This window comes from Typopeltis vanoorti, chromosome 4 (assembly GCF_054136105.1).
Source record: "Typopeltis vanoorti isolate ZY-2024b chromosome 4, IOZ_Tvanoo_1.0, whole genome shotgun sequence".
In the NCBI taxonomy this organism is placed as follows: domain Eukaryota; kingdom Metazoa; phylum Arthropoda; class Arachnida; order Uropygi; family Thelyphonidae; genus Typopeltis; species Typopeltis vanoorti.
Window position 1 is genome coordinate 137,438,968 of NC_143552.1, and position 15,750 is coordinate 137,454,717.

Consider the following 15,750-nt stretch of genomic DNA (forward strand, 5'->3'; position numbering starts at 1 on the left):
GCTCGTGCTCTTAGAGAATACAGAGACAAATGTAAGAAAGCTAAAAACTGTGTAAAACTAGCTAAACAAAAGTCATGGGAGACTTTGGCAAGAACATAGAAAATTAATATCAAGAAGGTGGTAAGATGATATTCTGGAGGTTGTTGAAGAAACTTAGAAATGGAGGAAAGAGTGCTGTAAAAGGAGTTAGAGATGATAAAGGTTACATGAAAACAGTAGAAAAAGATATCCTTGAAGTATGGAGTAATTACTTCGCAAAATTGCTAAATGAAACAAGTAGTGATAGCACAGTGGTAAAAAAACACTGAATAGCTGCATACAGTAAGTAATACAAATCCATACTTGAAGTAGAAAACGCCACCAAAGGCTTGAAATGTGGAAAGGCAGCAGGAGTAGATGATATTCGACCAGAAATGCTGAAGTATGGTGGTATAAAAGTCTTACAGTGGCTGCACTGCATAGTTCAGAAAGCCTAGACAGAGGGACGAATTCCCGATGATTGGAGTAGAGCCCTAATAGTACTCATATATAAAAAGGGAAATAAAACTGAATGTGAGAAATACAGAGGTATTTCCCTACTGAGTGTTCCTGGCAAGATCTATGCAAGTATACTTGGTGAAGAACAAGCTGGATTCAGACCAAATAGAGGCTGTCAGAATCAGATCTTCACTTTACGACAAATAGTTGAGAAAGCATGGGAATATAACAAAGATCAGTATTTAAGTTTTGTCGACCTGGAAAAGGCATATGACAAGGCGCCAAGTGAGAAGCTATTCAATACGCTACAGTTATATGGGGCATTATATCAAGCAACATTTAGTCTTTTTTTGAGTTGTAAGTCAGCAGTTAGAATTGAAGGAAGTACAGGAAGTTGGTTTGATGTTAAATCTGGTGTGAGACAAGGATGTACATTATCCCCCTCTGTTATTCATTATCTATATGGATCACATTATGAAGGAAAGTGGTATTAAACACGATATCAGAATGGGTAATGTTAATGTCAGCTCTTTGCTTTATGCAGACGATGTTATACTTCTAAATAAATTCGCTACAAGTTTGCAAGAGTCTCTGGCTAAATTGAATAACTGTTGTAATAGATATGGTATGAAGGTTAGCATTAAAAAGACAAAGACAATGACAATAGGTAGAATTGTTGAAAATGTCAATTGTGTTGTGAACGGGGAACCTGAACTACTTAGGCACGATTTTTACTGAAGATGGTAAATTAAATATGGAAATAGACAATAGAATCAACAAAGCTGGTACGGAAGGAAATCAATTGAATAAATTCATATGGAATAAAAGAGAAATTAGTCAGAACACTAAATTAGCTATATACAAGACAGTGTTCAAACCATTTTTAACTTATGGATCTGAGAGCTGGGTCAGAAGTAAAACACTTGACCAAGGATTAGAGACCGCAGATATGAGTCTCTAATCTGATGGGGATTAGAGAGAGTATAATAATATCTAAGATATAAGTATAAGAATATCTATTCTGAGAAAGATTAGAGGCGTGAACAGATGGCATCAATGGTAATATCATATTAAAAATGAGGAAAGAACTTAAAATTAGGAAAGAACTTGATATTGTCAGCATCCAGGAATGTGTAAGCAGAGCTGATCTCAGGTGGTATGGTCACTTAAACAGAATGGGCGAGGAAAGATTAGCCAAACAAGTGTTCTCTGCCAAGTTGTCAAGAAAACGACCCAGAGGAAGACCTATATCTTGGTCTTCCTCTGGGTCGTTTTCTTGACAACTTGGCAGAGAACACTTGTTTGGCTAATCTTTCCTCGCCCATTCTGTTTAAGTGACCATACCACTTGAGATCAGCTCTGATACGGTACAAAGTGCCTTAGACAATAGAAATATAAGATCTGATAATGTTGTAGACTTGACAAGTAACAGACTGATTTGGACGAAAATTGTGGATAGGAAGTTAGTAACGATGTAATTTTTTCATGTAGTACTGTCATATCCTGTACACCCCTTGAGGGTACATGTCAGGAATTTGATGATGATGTTCTGTTCAACATTTTGTGAGTCTACTAACTGCTAAATTATAGTCTACATCGCAAATTAATATCAAATCATGTCACTCAGCAGCTCTAAGTCTAAAATCTGAACAATATCTGTTTGGTGTGAGATAGAGATCAACAGGGTGAAAGATGTAATCGGTTGTTGTTATAATCCAAGGGGTATAAGGGAGAATTTTAACTTTGTGGACATAGATTGGGAGAAGGAATGGTCACAAGGAACAAAGGAAATGGAGTTTATACAGTTATTAAGAGATAACTACCTGAGACAGCATGTAATGGAAGGGACAAGAGATTTAGATCTGGTCATAACATCGGAGAACATATCAATAAGTAATTTAGTTACACTGTCTCCACTTGGGGAAAGCGATCATGTGGTCTTGATCTGGGAGATTGTAAGATGTGCTGAATATTCTATTAAGAAGAGAATATGTGGAATATATATGTGGGTATATGTGGAATTACAAGGCTGGTGATTATGACAAGCTGAGAAGTCAGCTTTTAGCAGTGCTATGGCATGAGAATTTGAAGGGGAGAGATGTTGATGGTGTGTGGGAGACTGACAAGAGTATTTAAAGAAAGCTGTATCAGACTGTATTCCCAGAGTCAGAAGGAGAAATCAAGTAGGAGTAAGATGGATGAATAATATTATTAAGCAGGAGTTGCAGATAAAGGAAAAGTTGTGGAGGAAGTATAAAGAAAAAGGAGATGAGCGTTCCCATGAGCAGTACAAGGTACAGGCAAAAAGAGTTACCTCTGTATGGTAAGGAAAGCCAAAGCTAATTATGAGAAGAAGCTAGCTGATGAATCCAAAAGAAACCCTAAGGAGTTCTTTTGCTATGTGGCAAGTAAAAGGAAGAATAACCTGGAAAGATTACTTTAAAAAGTGTTGATAGAAGAGAAATTACAGAAGCAAATAAAATAGTTCAGTTGCTTAGTGATCATTTTGCAAAAGTGTACCACCTTGGTTGTGATATTGCAGTGTTGAATGTGTCATTGACTGATGAGAGTCTAGAGATAGATGAAATAGAGATGCTTAATATATTACAGAACCTTAATGCTAACACTGCCATTGGGTTAGATGGCATATTGGCCCATGTGTTATGAGAATGTGCAAGAGAATTAGCACCTCCTCTAACTAGGCTGTTTAATTTAAGCCTCAGTTCTGGTAAAGTACCAACAGAGTGGAAAGAGGGAAAAATAATTCCACTGCATAAGGGAAGCTCCAAGACAGAGGTTGCAAACTATAAACCAATTAATATATCTGGAGTGGTGGTTAAGGTTTTGGAGAAATTGATAAAAATTAGAATTCAGGACTGGGTGGACAGCAATTGATACTTTATAAGGGCCAACATGGTTTTGTGAAGGGTAGGCCTTGTCTCAGTAACTTGCTTACTTTCTATAATAACGTAACAGTGGGGTTGGAGAAAGGAAATCCTAACTCAGTGATACTGTTGGACTTTGCAAAGGCATTTGACAGGATTCCACACAGAACTCTGTTGCATAAATTCAAGCAAATGGGTATGGATCTGAAGCTGGTGATTTGGATGAGAGGATGGCTGGTGGATAGATATCAAAGAGTGCTTTATGGAGGAGCTGAGTCCAGGAGAAGGCAGGTGACTAGTGGTGTACCTCAGGGCTCAGTGATTCGTCCTCTATTATTTAATTTGTACATCAATGATATTTGTAATACTTTGAAAGGAAATATCCACTTGTTTGCTGATGATGCAAAATTAGGAAGAGCAATAGTCAATTCAGATGATGTAGATATCTTGCAGGATGACTTACATAGGCTGACGGTATGGACTAAGGTAAATGGCTGTCAGTTTAACGTGGCTAAGTGTAAGGTGATGCACTTCGGGAGGGTGAGATCACATGCTGTTTACTATATTGATGGAAATGAACTGCAAGAAGTTGATGAGGCAAGGGACTTGGGAGTTATTGTGGATAGAGAACTTAAGTTTAAAGGTCATATTGCAAAGATTGTCAAAACATAACATCAAATTACAGGAAGTAATTTGATGAACGCACTAACAAGCAGGGATAAGGAAGTTATTATTCCACTTTATAAGGCATTAATAAGACAGCATTTGGACTATTGTGCACAGATCTGATCACCTGGATTTCTTGGTGATGAAGAAATAGTGGACAGGATTCAGAGGCGAGTAACAAAGAATGTTGCAGGTCTGTGGGATGTTCCCTACGAGGATAGATTGAAGATCTGTGGGCTCCAAAAACTAGCTGATAGACATAGGAGAAGAGATATGATAGAGGCATATAAACTATTAAAAGGATTCTATAGGACTGATACTGATGACATTGTAAAGACCAGTCCAGGAAGGGAGAGAACGAGGGGCCATCCCTGGAGATTATGTAAGAGTGTGGTTAACAAGGGTGTCAGGACTAGATTTTTTGCTTGGAGGGTTGTGAATGGGTGAAATGCGTTGCCAGATGTAGTTGTGAATGCTTCGTCTGTGAATGAATTTAAGGAGAAGTATGATAGGCATTGTGTAAATAATGGTCAGTGTATCAATATAGAGTCTCTCGTGATGAGTCTTTTGACTCATCGCTTCAAAGCTTTGTGAATATATCAGTTATTGTTTAATTAGCCTTTGTACTTGTACTGATGATGCCTGTGATAATCAGACGAAAAGTCTACTAATAAAGAATATTTTACGTGAGTTAATTCCGTATTATAATAGTAAGTAATTGAAGGTAAGTTGTTTAAAATAGCAGTAGCATTCCATTAATTGGCTCTAGTAATTACTACATTCTGATTTCCTTTTAAGGATTTCAAAGCTGCTAATTCATTTTGGGTGAGGTTGCTAGTTTAAAATGCTAGAAGTTTCTAATCATATTTTATCAGCCTTAATTGGGAAAGCCTTATACTTTTTCAATATGATATATTAAATCTCATTTGTTAATTGTTCTAGGAGTCACAGAAAAGTTTAGGCCTTTACTAAGCAGCAAGAGTTCATCATTATTCAGGGCATGGGATGAAAAGTTAATCATCAAATTCCTGATATGTATCCTCAAGGGGGTGTACAGGATATGATAGTACTACATGAAACATTTACATCATTACTAACTTCCTATCTACAATTTTCCTCCAAATCAGTCTGTTACTTGTCAAGACTCCAACATTATCAGATCTTATATTTCTATTGTATAAGGTACTTTGTACCGTATCAATCCACCTATATCTTGGTCTTCCTCTGGGTCGTTTTCTTGCCAACTTGGCAGAGAACACTTGTTTGGCTAATCTTTCCTCGCCCATTCTGTTTAAGTGACCATACCACCTGAGATCAGCTCTGCTAACACATTCCTGGATGCTGACAATGTCAAGTTCTTTCCTAATATCCACATTTTTAATATGATATTGCCATTGATGCCATCTGTTCACGCCTCTAATCTTTCTCAGGACTCTCATATCTGCGGTCTCTAATCTTTGGTCAAGTGTTTTACTTCTGACCCAGCTCTCAGATCCATAAGTTAAAACTGGTTTGAACACTGTCTTGTACATAGCTAATTTAGTGTTCCGACTAATTTCTCTCTTATTCCATATGAATTTCTTCAATTGACTTCCCACCATACCAGCTTTGCTGATTCTGTTGTCCATTTCCATATTTAATTTACCATCTTCACTAAAAATTGTGTATAAGTAGCTGAAATGTTTTACTTGTTCCACAGGTTCACTGTTCACAACACAGTTGACATTTTCAACAATTCTACCTATTTTCATTGTCTTTGTCTTTTTAATGCTGACCTTCATACCATATCTATTACAACAGTTATTCAATTTAGTCAGGGACTCTTGCAAACTTGTAGCGAATTTATTTAGAAGTATAACATCATCCGCATAAAGCAAAGAGCTGACATTAACATTTCCAATTTTGATATCATGTTTAATACCTATTTCCTTCATAATGTGATCCATATAAATAATGAATAACAGAGGGGATAATGTACATCCTTGTCTCACACCAGATTTAACATTAAACCATCTTCCTGTACTTCCTTCAATTTTAACTGCTGACTTACAACTCAGATAAAGACTAAGTATTGCTTGATATAATGCCGCATTGACACCATATAACTGCAGCGTATTTAAGAGGTTCTCTCTTGGCACCTTATCATATGCCTTTTCAAAATCGACAAAACTTAAATACAGATCTTTGTTATATTCCCATGCTTTCTCGACTATTTGTCGTAAACTGAAGATATGATATTGACAGCCTCTATTTGGCCTGAATCCAGCTTGTTCTCCACCAAGCTTTTCTTCCCCAATTCTTTTCAATCGTTTCCCAAGTATACTTGAATAGATCTTGCCAGGAACACTCAGTAGGGAAATACCTCTGTAATAATTCTTGCATTCAGTTTTATTTCCCTTTTTATATATAGGTACTATTAGTGCTCTACTCCAATTATCGGGAATTCGTCCCTTTGTCCAGTCTTTCTGAACTATGCAGTGTAGCCACTGTAAGACTTTTATACCACCATACTTCAGCATTTCTGGTCGAATATCATCTACTTTTACTGCCTTTCCACATTTCAAGCCTTTGATGGCTTTTTCTACTACAAGTATGAATACGTATTCCTGACTACATGCCTGGTCAGTGATTTTTACCACTGTGCTATCACTGCTTCTTTCATTTATCAATTTTTCCAAGTAATTACTCTATACTTCAAGGATATCTTTTTCTCCTGTTTTCATGTAAACTTTATCATCTCTAACTATTTTACAGCACTCTTCTTTCCTCCATTTCTAAGCTTCTTCAACAACCTCCAGAATATCTTACTATCTTCTTGATATTTATTTTCTATGTTCTTACCAAAGTCCTCCCATGACTTTTGTTGAGCTGGTTTTACACAGTGTTTAGCTTTCTTACATTTGCCTCTGTATTCTCTAAGAGCACAAGCTGACTTATTTGCCAGGAACTTTTGATATGCTTTCTTCTTTTCCTTCACTGCCTTTGTAACTTCCTGTGTCCACCATGGAGTTCTGATTTTTCTATCCTTGCAGACAACCTCACCACATGCCTCTCTGGCTGAATCAATTAGGGCTTTCTTCAAGGCTTGCCACCGAATCTCCAAGGTTTGGTTCATGTTCTCAAACTCTTTCATTTTTCCTTCAATAATCTTTATGTATTTTAGTCTACAGTTCACATCTGAGAGCTGCTCAACTTTTATTCGCTTTAAAACTTTCTTACATGTTATTCTTTTCAATATGAAATTCAATTTTATCCTGCTCAAGACGAAATAGTGATCACTTCCAATTTCAAATCCTCTGTACACTCTGGTGTCCTGCACCAGGGAGGAAACATCACTATCAACAATAACATAGTCAATGAGACTTTTCTTATTCCTTGCTTCTTCTCTCCATGTGAAGTTGTGCACATTTTTATGTTGGAACATGCTATTAGTAATAACCAGTCCATGTCCTGAGCTGAAATCCAACAGATATTTGCCATTATTATTGGCTTTGCTCTTTTCTCCAAATTTTCCCAAAATATTTTTGTATGTCTCACAATCATTTCCTACTCTGCTATTTAGATCCCCAACAAGTTGTCAGTTGCTTTTTCTAAAGCATCAAAAAATTCCACCACTTCTACCTTAGTAGAACCTCCTGTGGGACCATAGGCACAAATAATTCTCATTGTCCAATTCCCCATTCTGATATTTGCCCACATCATTCTACTTGAGACTGCATGCGATTCAAGAAGATTAGCCTTGTATTTTGTGTTGAATACTATGGCTACTCCTTCTTTTCCTTGATTGTCATTTCCTAATATAACATTTTATATTTATTGTTCAGAAAGATCTCACCAGTTTTTGTGTTTTTTGTTTCAGTCACCCCTATTATGCTGATCTGGTACTTATCTAATTCCTCAGCTAGCTCCATTTCTTTGCCATTCAGGCTTCTTATGTTGATAGTACTGATCTTTAACTCTGGTGATGTTGAGTTGGGGTATGCTTTCAGATTTATTCCAGTAGCTGACTTTTCGCTGTTCGCCCTGGTTCTCTGGCGAAAACAACGGGGGGCCTTGTTTAACCGGGCGACGCCCCAGCCGGCACGAAATTTTGTCATGTTGTACCATCATTTTCTACATTGGTTTAAGCCAATAAGAATACAATTTGGTCAGCTATATCCCAAATTGCCAGCCCATCCTCATTCGTTCAGTATCCAGATACCCTACAGGGTGCACCACGAGAAGGTGAGGATTGGACATTAGGTCAGAAGCCCTGGTTGGGTTCTCTGCATTCCTTTAAAGGCTATGTGGAGGTCTCCTCTCAGTTATAGCTTTGACCCTTAAGCAATCATATGACTATTAATCACAATGAAGTCAAGTGGTTGCTACTGTCTTGTCTTGTTTATAGTTGATTGCTTATGTTATCACTGGCTTATGGTTGGATGTTCTCAAAGTCATTCAATAATGAGACATTTAAATTGCTGAAATTCTTCAGTCAGCTATTTAAATCTTGCTGCTGTTTCGATCTAAGAAATTTAAGTATAAGTTTTACTTTGTTTCCATAGTATGTTTAGCGAAATTGTCAGTAATCCCAAATATCTGGATTTAAATAACTGATAAGTTCCCACTTTAAATTTAGACCCTACTTTTGAGCAAGTGATAAGTTTTTGCAAGTAGTCTGAATCTGCTCTCTGAGAATTGCTTTCTCCATACAGTTATAAATTCTTAGCTTTCCACTGAGGTGAATTTCCTTTTTTAGCTTGATGCAGTTAGAAATAAGATCGTCGTCTCTACATCTTTTTAAAAATGCTAGCTTATTAATATAAAAAGAAACACATCTTCAGCTTACCATAGTGACTGCAACACTTGTGTGTTAAATCTCAATGGATTACGACAAAATTATAGACTACTACTACCGTGAAAAATAATTACTTTAATTTCTGACCTTCAAAATTAAGGTCATCATCTGACGTACACATAAACACACACACAGAAAAACATCATTACAATTCGAACAGTATGCCAAAATGACACTAATTGGATCAACCATTATTCTACTGGTCTGACTTCTAGGGTATGTATACTTCAGACGACAACTTTTATATGAAGGCTGAAATGTCGGTAAAATTAAAATAATTATTCTTAACATGGTAATAGTCTCCACAATTTTGTCAAAATAAATGGTGATCACTTTCAATGTCAAATCCTCTGTATACTCTTATGTGCTGAACCAGTATGAAGATATCAACAATAATGTAGTCAATGTGTATTTTTTTTATTTCTTGTGTCTTTTCTCCATGTAAATTTGTGTATATCTTTATGTTGGAACATCATATTCACAATGAATAATCCATGTCACGAACAGAATTCCAGCAGGTAGTTATCATTATTATTATTAGTTTTGTTCTTTTCTCAAAGCTTTCCCAAAACATTTCTATATTTCTGATACTCGCTTTCCTACTCTGTTGCTTCGATCTCCAACAAGGACCAACTTTTAATTATTTTTGTGTGTGTATTAGCTACCGTCTCCAATGCCTCAAAAAAATCCTGTATTTCTTCCTTAGAAGAACTTTCTATGGCACAAATATGTTTAATCGTTCAATTTCCCCATTTTGAAATCTGTCTACATCACTACTTGATATTGCCAGCCAATCAAGAAGATTACCTCACATCTAGTGTTGAATACTATCTTCTTATTCCCATAATCCACAATAGGGCCATCAAGGTAGATATTAAGAAATATTACTGACAGAATCTTCCACTCAGTCCTTGCATGACACTTAGCTTTCAGCTCTGTAAGTGAAGCACCTGCACAATTTTTTATATTGTCTATCCACAGTTTATTCTAAGCCTGCCTCCTTTCAAGTTCCTGGAATAAGTCTTTCAAGAACTTGCATTGGGAAACCATTAGATCTGCCGAAACCAGATGAGCTGTTTCTTTTGAATATTTTTTGAATATTATGATATTATCTCTTGGGCCACTGAAAGAACTGACCTTTGTCTTACTTCAAAATTTGTGATATGATCAGTGTATGACATCTTTAGCACCTCATTTCAAATGCCAGCAACTTCTCCATCTTTTAGGAGGGTCCAAATTTCACTTCCATACAGAAGTAATGAATTAACTAGTATGTATATAGGGATTAATCCATTATGAGTGTAAGCTTGTTATCTGTCCATAGCAGTTTTAATTTTTTGTTATGTTGCTTTTGCAATTTTGGTTCTAACATCCTACAGCTACTCCTGAATACTATAGCTACTACTTTTTTTCTCTCAATGGTATCTGAAAATAGCATGTTGTATTTGTTGTTTAGAAGAATTTCGCCTGTTTCAGACTTTTTTTTTTTCTTTCTTTTTTTTCTTTTACACACCTATTATGCCGATTTGGTACTTTCCAATTCTTCTGATAGTTCCATTGTCAACCCCCCCCCCCTTTTCCGTTGATACTGAACTCTAGTATGTCACATTGGAGTTTGTTGAGTGGCAGATTTTCCACTCAATAAAGTGGAAAATCTGCTTTTCCCTGATGTGGGGGGAAGGGGGGGGACTTGTTCAACTGGGCCTGTGTGACATGAAATTCTGATCATGTTGCAGCATATTTTATTTTCATGATAATGTTATGTTATTTTCCTAACACATGATATTCGCACATGATGCTTTATTCAAATTATAAACAAAAATGGATCGAACATGTAAACCGAATGGCCAACACCCGCCATCCTAAACAAATACTAAAATATAAGCCAATTGGAGAAAGAAGGCAGGGTACACCTCAAAAAAGAATACTGGATGGATAATGAGACCGGAACAGACCAATATGGTCTATACCATTAATTAGTGTTATGATGATGTTATATTCTTAAATAAATTCAGTACAATATTAAATAAATCCAATTTCAGGATTCTTGGACTAAATTGAATAAATTCTGTAATAAGTTTGGTAGGAAAAGGAGCAATTAAAAGATAAATATATGAAAGCAAGTGAGAACAGAGAAAACATGCATTCTCAATGACAAACCTCAGAATACCCAATTGTATACTCAAATGGACTGAAGTAAAATATTTCAGCTATTTGGGTATGGAATTTTTAGAGAAGATGGAAAATTAAATTTGAAAATAAGGTGGTATAGTGGGGAGCCAACTGAATGAATTTCTACGGAATAAGAGAAATTATCCAAAACACATAAAAGGCAGTATTCAAACCACTTTTATTTTATCTGAGAAGTGGGTAAGGAATAAAACAGTTCAAAGCCCAGAGACCACAGAAGTTCTGAGAAAAATTAAGGGAGAGAACAGATGGCATCAATGGCAGAATCATAGTAAAAAATGAAGATATTAGAAAGGAACTTGACACTGCTGGCATTTGATAATGTGTGAGCAGAGAGATAAATCTAAGATAGTGTGATCACAATTAAATGGAATAAGAAAGAAAGCATCAGCAAAGCAGATGTATGATGCAGTAGATGTGGTAAAGACCTAGAGAAAGACTGAAATGTAAAAATCTCTCAATAGTGGACATTGACAAAAATATATTAATTTTGAAGAAAACTTCAATAGGAAACTTGTAATAATGTAACTTAATTATGAAGTATTATATAATGGAATTCTGTATACCTCTTGAGAGTAAGCATCAAGAATTTCAGTAGTTCACTATATTGCATTGTGTTAAACCACACTCACTATAACATGTTTTTGTATAGGTTAGTATTATGATAGAAATGTCACCTGAAAAATAAACATAACTATTACTTTATAGAAATATTCAGATAATTTGAATTTATTTAATTCGAAGTTGAATAACTTACATGTCCTCTGATACATCCAGAATATTAAGCATGACTTAATGTTCTGGTTATCTCAATATTCACAGCTTGTATAATGAAGAACAGTATAAACTTTCAATGCAGAACATAGACTCACACTTACGGCAAGAACGGTGAGTTCATTGTTCACAACATGAAAATACTATCACAAATATAATTTAATGTAGAGTTCCATTTACTTTTTCTTGTTTTGGACAAGAGGTAAATTGCAGAAGTTTAAGTTATAAAATTATTCATAAATATTAAAGTCTGAGCACTATAGAAAATATCCTTGTAGAATTAAAAAAAAACAACTTACAAGTGTGCCTTTTCTAATTCCTTTTGTTTCTGTAAGTTAGCTTCATTATATTTCAGAACTCTACTTTCTGGCACCCATTCATCCCAACTAAAAGTGGGGAGAAAAATTTAATATAACAATTATTACAGAAAATTATATTCACTATACCAAATATTATACAAAAACTTTTTTCTAATACTGAATAAAGTCTCCTATACGGTAAGTCTCTCACTAATCCACTATCACAAACTATTCCTGTGGCCCCTTTATGTTTGTTATAGTGAGTCAACTGTAAAAGTTCTCCCATGGGTATTTTATCGGTTTTAAAATAAGAAGCAACATAAGTTTTTTCTTTTACCTGCTAGCCTAACAGGTAAAGTTTTGTAGCGATCCTATTCAGTATTTAAATTTTTGGCACTTTTGGTAAATAAATAAATAAATGGTAAAGCAATAAAAGTCTGAACACAAATCACTACTGTTGTACTCCAGGGCTTAATGATTTAAGCCCAGGAGTACAATAACCAGAGGCTGTGATTCATGGGGGAAACACTGAATGTAGTAGACTTTTGACTTGCAACTACTTGTGTTGTTCCAACTATAGAAAAAGGAGGAAGAGAACACCTATGGAAAAGTGGTTTGAGTGAGCTCATGAATAGAGGCATATAATTAACCATTTAGAGAAAACATCAAATTTAAGGAGGTTTTTGGCACTATTTCGAACTATAACAGTCTAAGGTCGGACCAATTTGAGATTTGTACGGTTAGCTTTGTATAAGAAAAGAGAAAAGCAACAGTTTTTTCTGGGAATTACTTCAGGAATGGCTAGTATCAGTTCAAGAAAAGAAATCTGATATTGTCTGATGACCTAGATTAGCAGTTCTCAACCTTTTTTAAAACTTGTAACATCAAAACCAAAATTGAAAAATTTTGGTACTCATTAAAGCTAAGGGAAGGAGAAATAGCAATCAGGATAGTAGATATAACAATTTTATTGTCTCTGATTCTGAAAATGTTTGTTACAATGAATCTTATTTTTACCTAAATTTTCACCAGAAAATGTAATCATAATATTGTAGCGACAGAAATCAGAAGAAACTAAATTAAAGGAAATGTCGATGACATTAAATTACGTGAGAAGACAGATTACGTTAATTGACACAGACCTTTGCTAAATTCTGGACATTGCATGGTAACTTTCTAAAGCAATAATGTGTACTGACAGCAACAATGCCATGTTAGAAAGTTTTCCAGGAAGGAATAGAAAACAACACGATATAAGACACACCCATGATTTTAAGTTTTCCAAGAAATATACAGCTATCTACTTGGAGGTTGAACAAACAAAATACCTGATAATCAACATACGATTTGTTATCTTTTGCTGGATTGACAAAAAGATAGGTAAATAATTTTTCAGAATTTCATCAATTAAAATAATTCAATCATCTGTTATTCATGTAATACCAAATCTTTTCCCAAGTACCACCAGTAGTATGTGTACTGCTGGTTGAGAAATGCTGATCTAGTTCATCAAAGCTAAGGGAAGGGGAAATAAGATGATTCTTACAAGAAAGGAAACAACTGTTTTTGGTAGCACTGTATGTCAAGGAGATTACTTTTTCAGACACAAGGTATGGATTGCATATTTACTCAAATATAACTCACTCGCTCATAATTTCGCACCCCTGATTTTACTTTAAGGGAAAAAAAAATTAAAAAGTTTTGCATATATCTCGCACATAAAAAAGTTTAAAACATAGATAGTGAATGTTATGACAGTTTCAGATATTTTGGAATTCAGTTGAAGAGAATCAACATTTCAACTCAACAACTATCGGCTTGCCTTTGTCATTGAATTGTGCAATCTTTTGTTAATACAGCACCAATCATATCCACGTCATCACAGCTGTGAATCTCTAACGCCCTACTGTTGTTGTCCATTTCGCACTCTGTTTTCACTTCTCATTAGTCATTCATTAAGGATTGTTCATAACGTATCTCAAGTATTGTAAATTACTAGTAATTTTTGCTTGAAATATGGAGAAATGTTCAAGTTACAGTGCTGGTTTTAAACTCAAAGTTATTGGTTTTGCAAAAAAACATGGCAATTGAGCAGCAAGGCATGAGTTTAAAATGACCGAGTTTAATGTGTGATGCTGGTGTAAATAGAAATGATTCCAAAATGATAAAAGGACAAGTAATAATCAAACTGTTTTAATTTAATTACAGAAGAATTGTTGCTAAAGATTCAAATATATCATGTGAAAGTAAGCAGCCAATCATGTAAATAACATTGATAATTAAAATTATAATGAATACTGAGGATTTAATTATAAATTCAATTTAGTTGGTTTTTTCCTCGAAAAACTTCAGTTTACAAAAATCCCAGCACATATCTTGCACCACGATTCTTGAAAGTTAATTTTGGGGAAAAATGTGCAAGTTATATTCGAGTAAATAAGTTAATCCCGAAACTGGGAATGCTTAGGCAGTGCAAGTTGCCCAAATTATCATAGCAATACTAGAGATGGACATAAACAAAACAAAAATAATGTATAATAAATACATCACCAAAAAAGTCACTACAAATGGAACACCAGGAAAGTGATATAGTAACCTCCTATGTTTATCCTAGAACAAAAGAGATTATAGTGGAGAAAGGCAGTAAAGAAGAAATTATACATAGAATTTGACTTGTTTGGATAGCATTTGGAAAAGACCGTGAAACACTAAAAGGAAACAGCCCAATTTCCCAAAATAGAAGAGATACCTAGGTTGAAGTAATGCAGAAGTTACATATACCCTATATACAAGTGAAAAGGTGTAAACCTTATTATTAAAATACTCTGGATTAGAATACGCTATAGAAATTTTTTCACTTTTTTACAACTTGTTCTAATCCAGAGTATTTTAATAAGATGTTACACCTTTTGACTACTTGTATATGGAATATATATGACTTCTGCATTATTTCAACCTTGGTATCTCTTCTGGTCTGTCTCATCACTGGAATAAAGGTCGAAACCAGTCTGGGTAGTGCTCCTTTCCATAATGCATAGCATTATACATGCCAAAAGGATGTGTTTTGCATTATGGGATACTAAGGCAATTAATGTGAAGTCATTAGACTCTATATATAAGTAGCCCAGTCATGAAGAAATTTCATACAAAACTATTTGCTTACACTTGGATAAAGGATTAAGCAAGAATATAATTTTTTTAGCATTTTTAATTTATAACCAAGTAAAAAAAAGTTTCAAGAGGCAAGTTTCTCTTCCAGTGCCAAACAGACAGATTAAAAGTGTTAAGTATGACTGCATAAGTTTCTCTGCCCGATATCCAGAGGCAAGTGATCTGTAGAGTGAGATTGGTAGAATACAGGCAGTCTCTGGCTTATGTAAATTCGGATTTATGTGAATCATCCTGCAAGGACTATGAAAAAAAGTTATAAAAATTTTGCTTCTTACACATGTATGTTATTCACAGGCCACCAACCAGTAATCAGTGATCATATGCAAATTATGAGGTGCTTGTGCACTCCTTCCTTATTATGAACATGAACTGAGGTACAGTACAATCATGACTGGAAAGTAGCAGAAAAATGTAACCATATGTAAACATACCAAAACTAACCTAGAGATTA

At 35.0% G+C, this 15,750-nt stretch overlaps 1 protein-coding gene across 3 annotated transcripts in view; it reads right to left on the reverse strand.

Moving 5' to 3' along the window:
• The window catches only part of MRG15 (mortality factor 4-like), a 237,530-nt gene that overhangs the window by 90,538 nt on the left and 131,242 nt on the right, over nucleotides 1-15,750 (reverse strand). For all 3 annotated transcript variants that reach the window (XM_090391475.1, XM_090391474.1, XM_090391476.1), the window contains one exon: nucleotides 12,129-12,215. In XM_090391475.1, coding sequence (XP_090247601.1) covers nucleotides 12,129-12,215 — 87 coding nt within the window. The remainder of the gene's footprint in view (nucleotides 1-12,128; nucleotides 12,216-15,750) is intronic.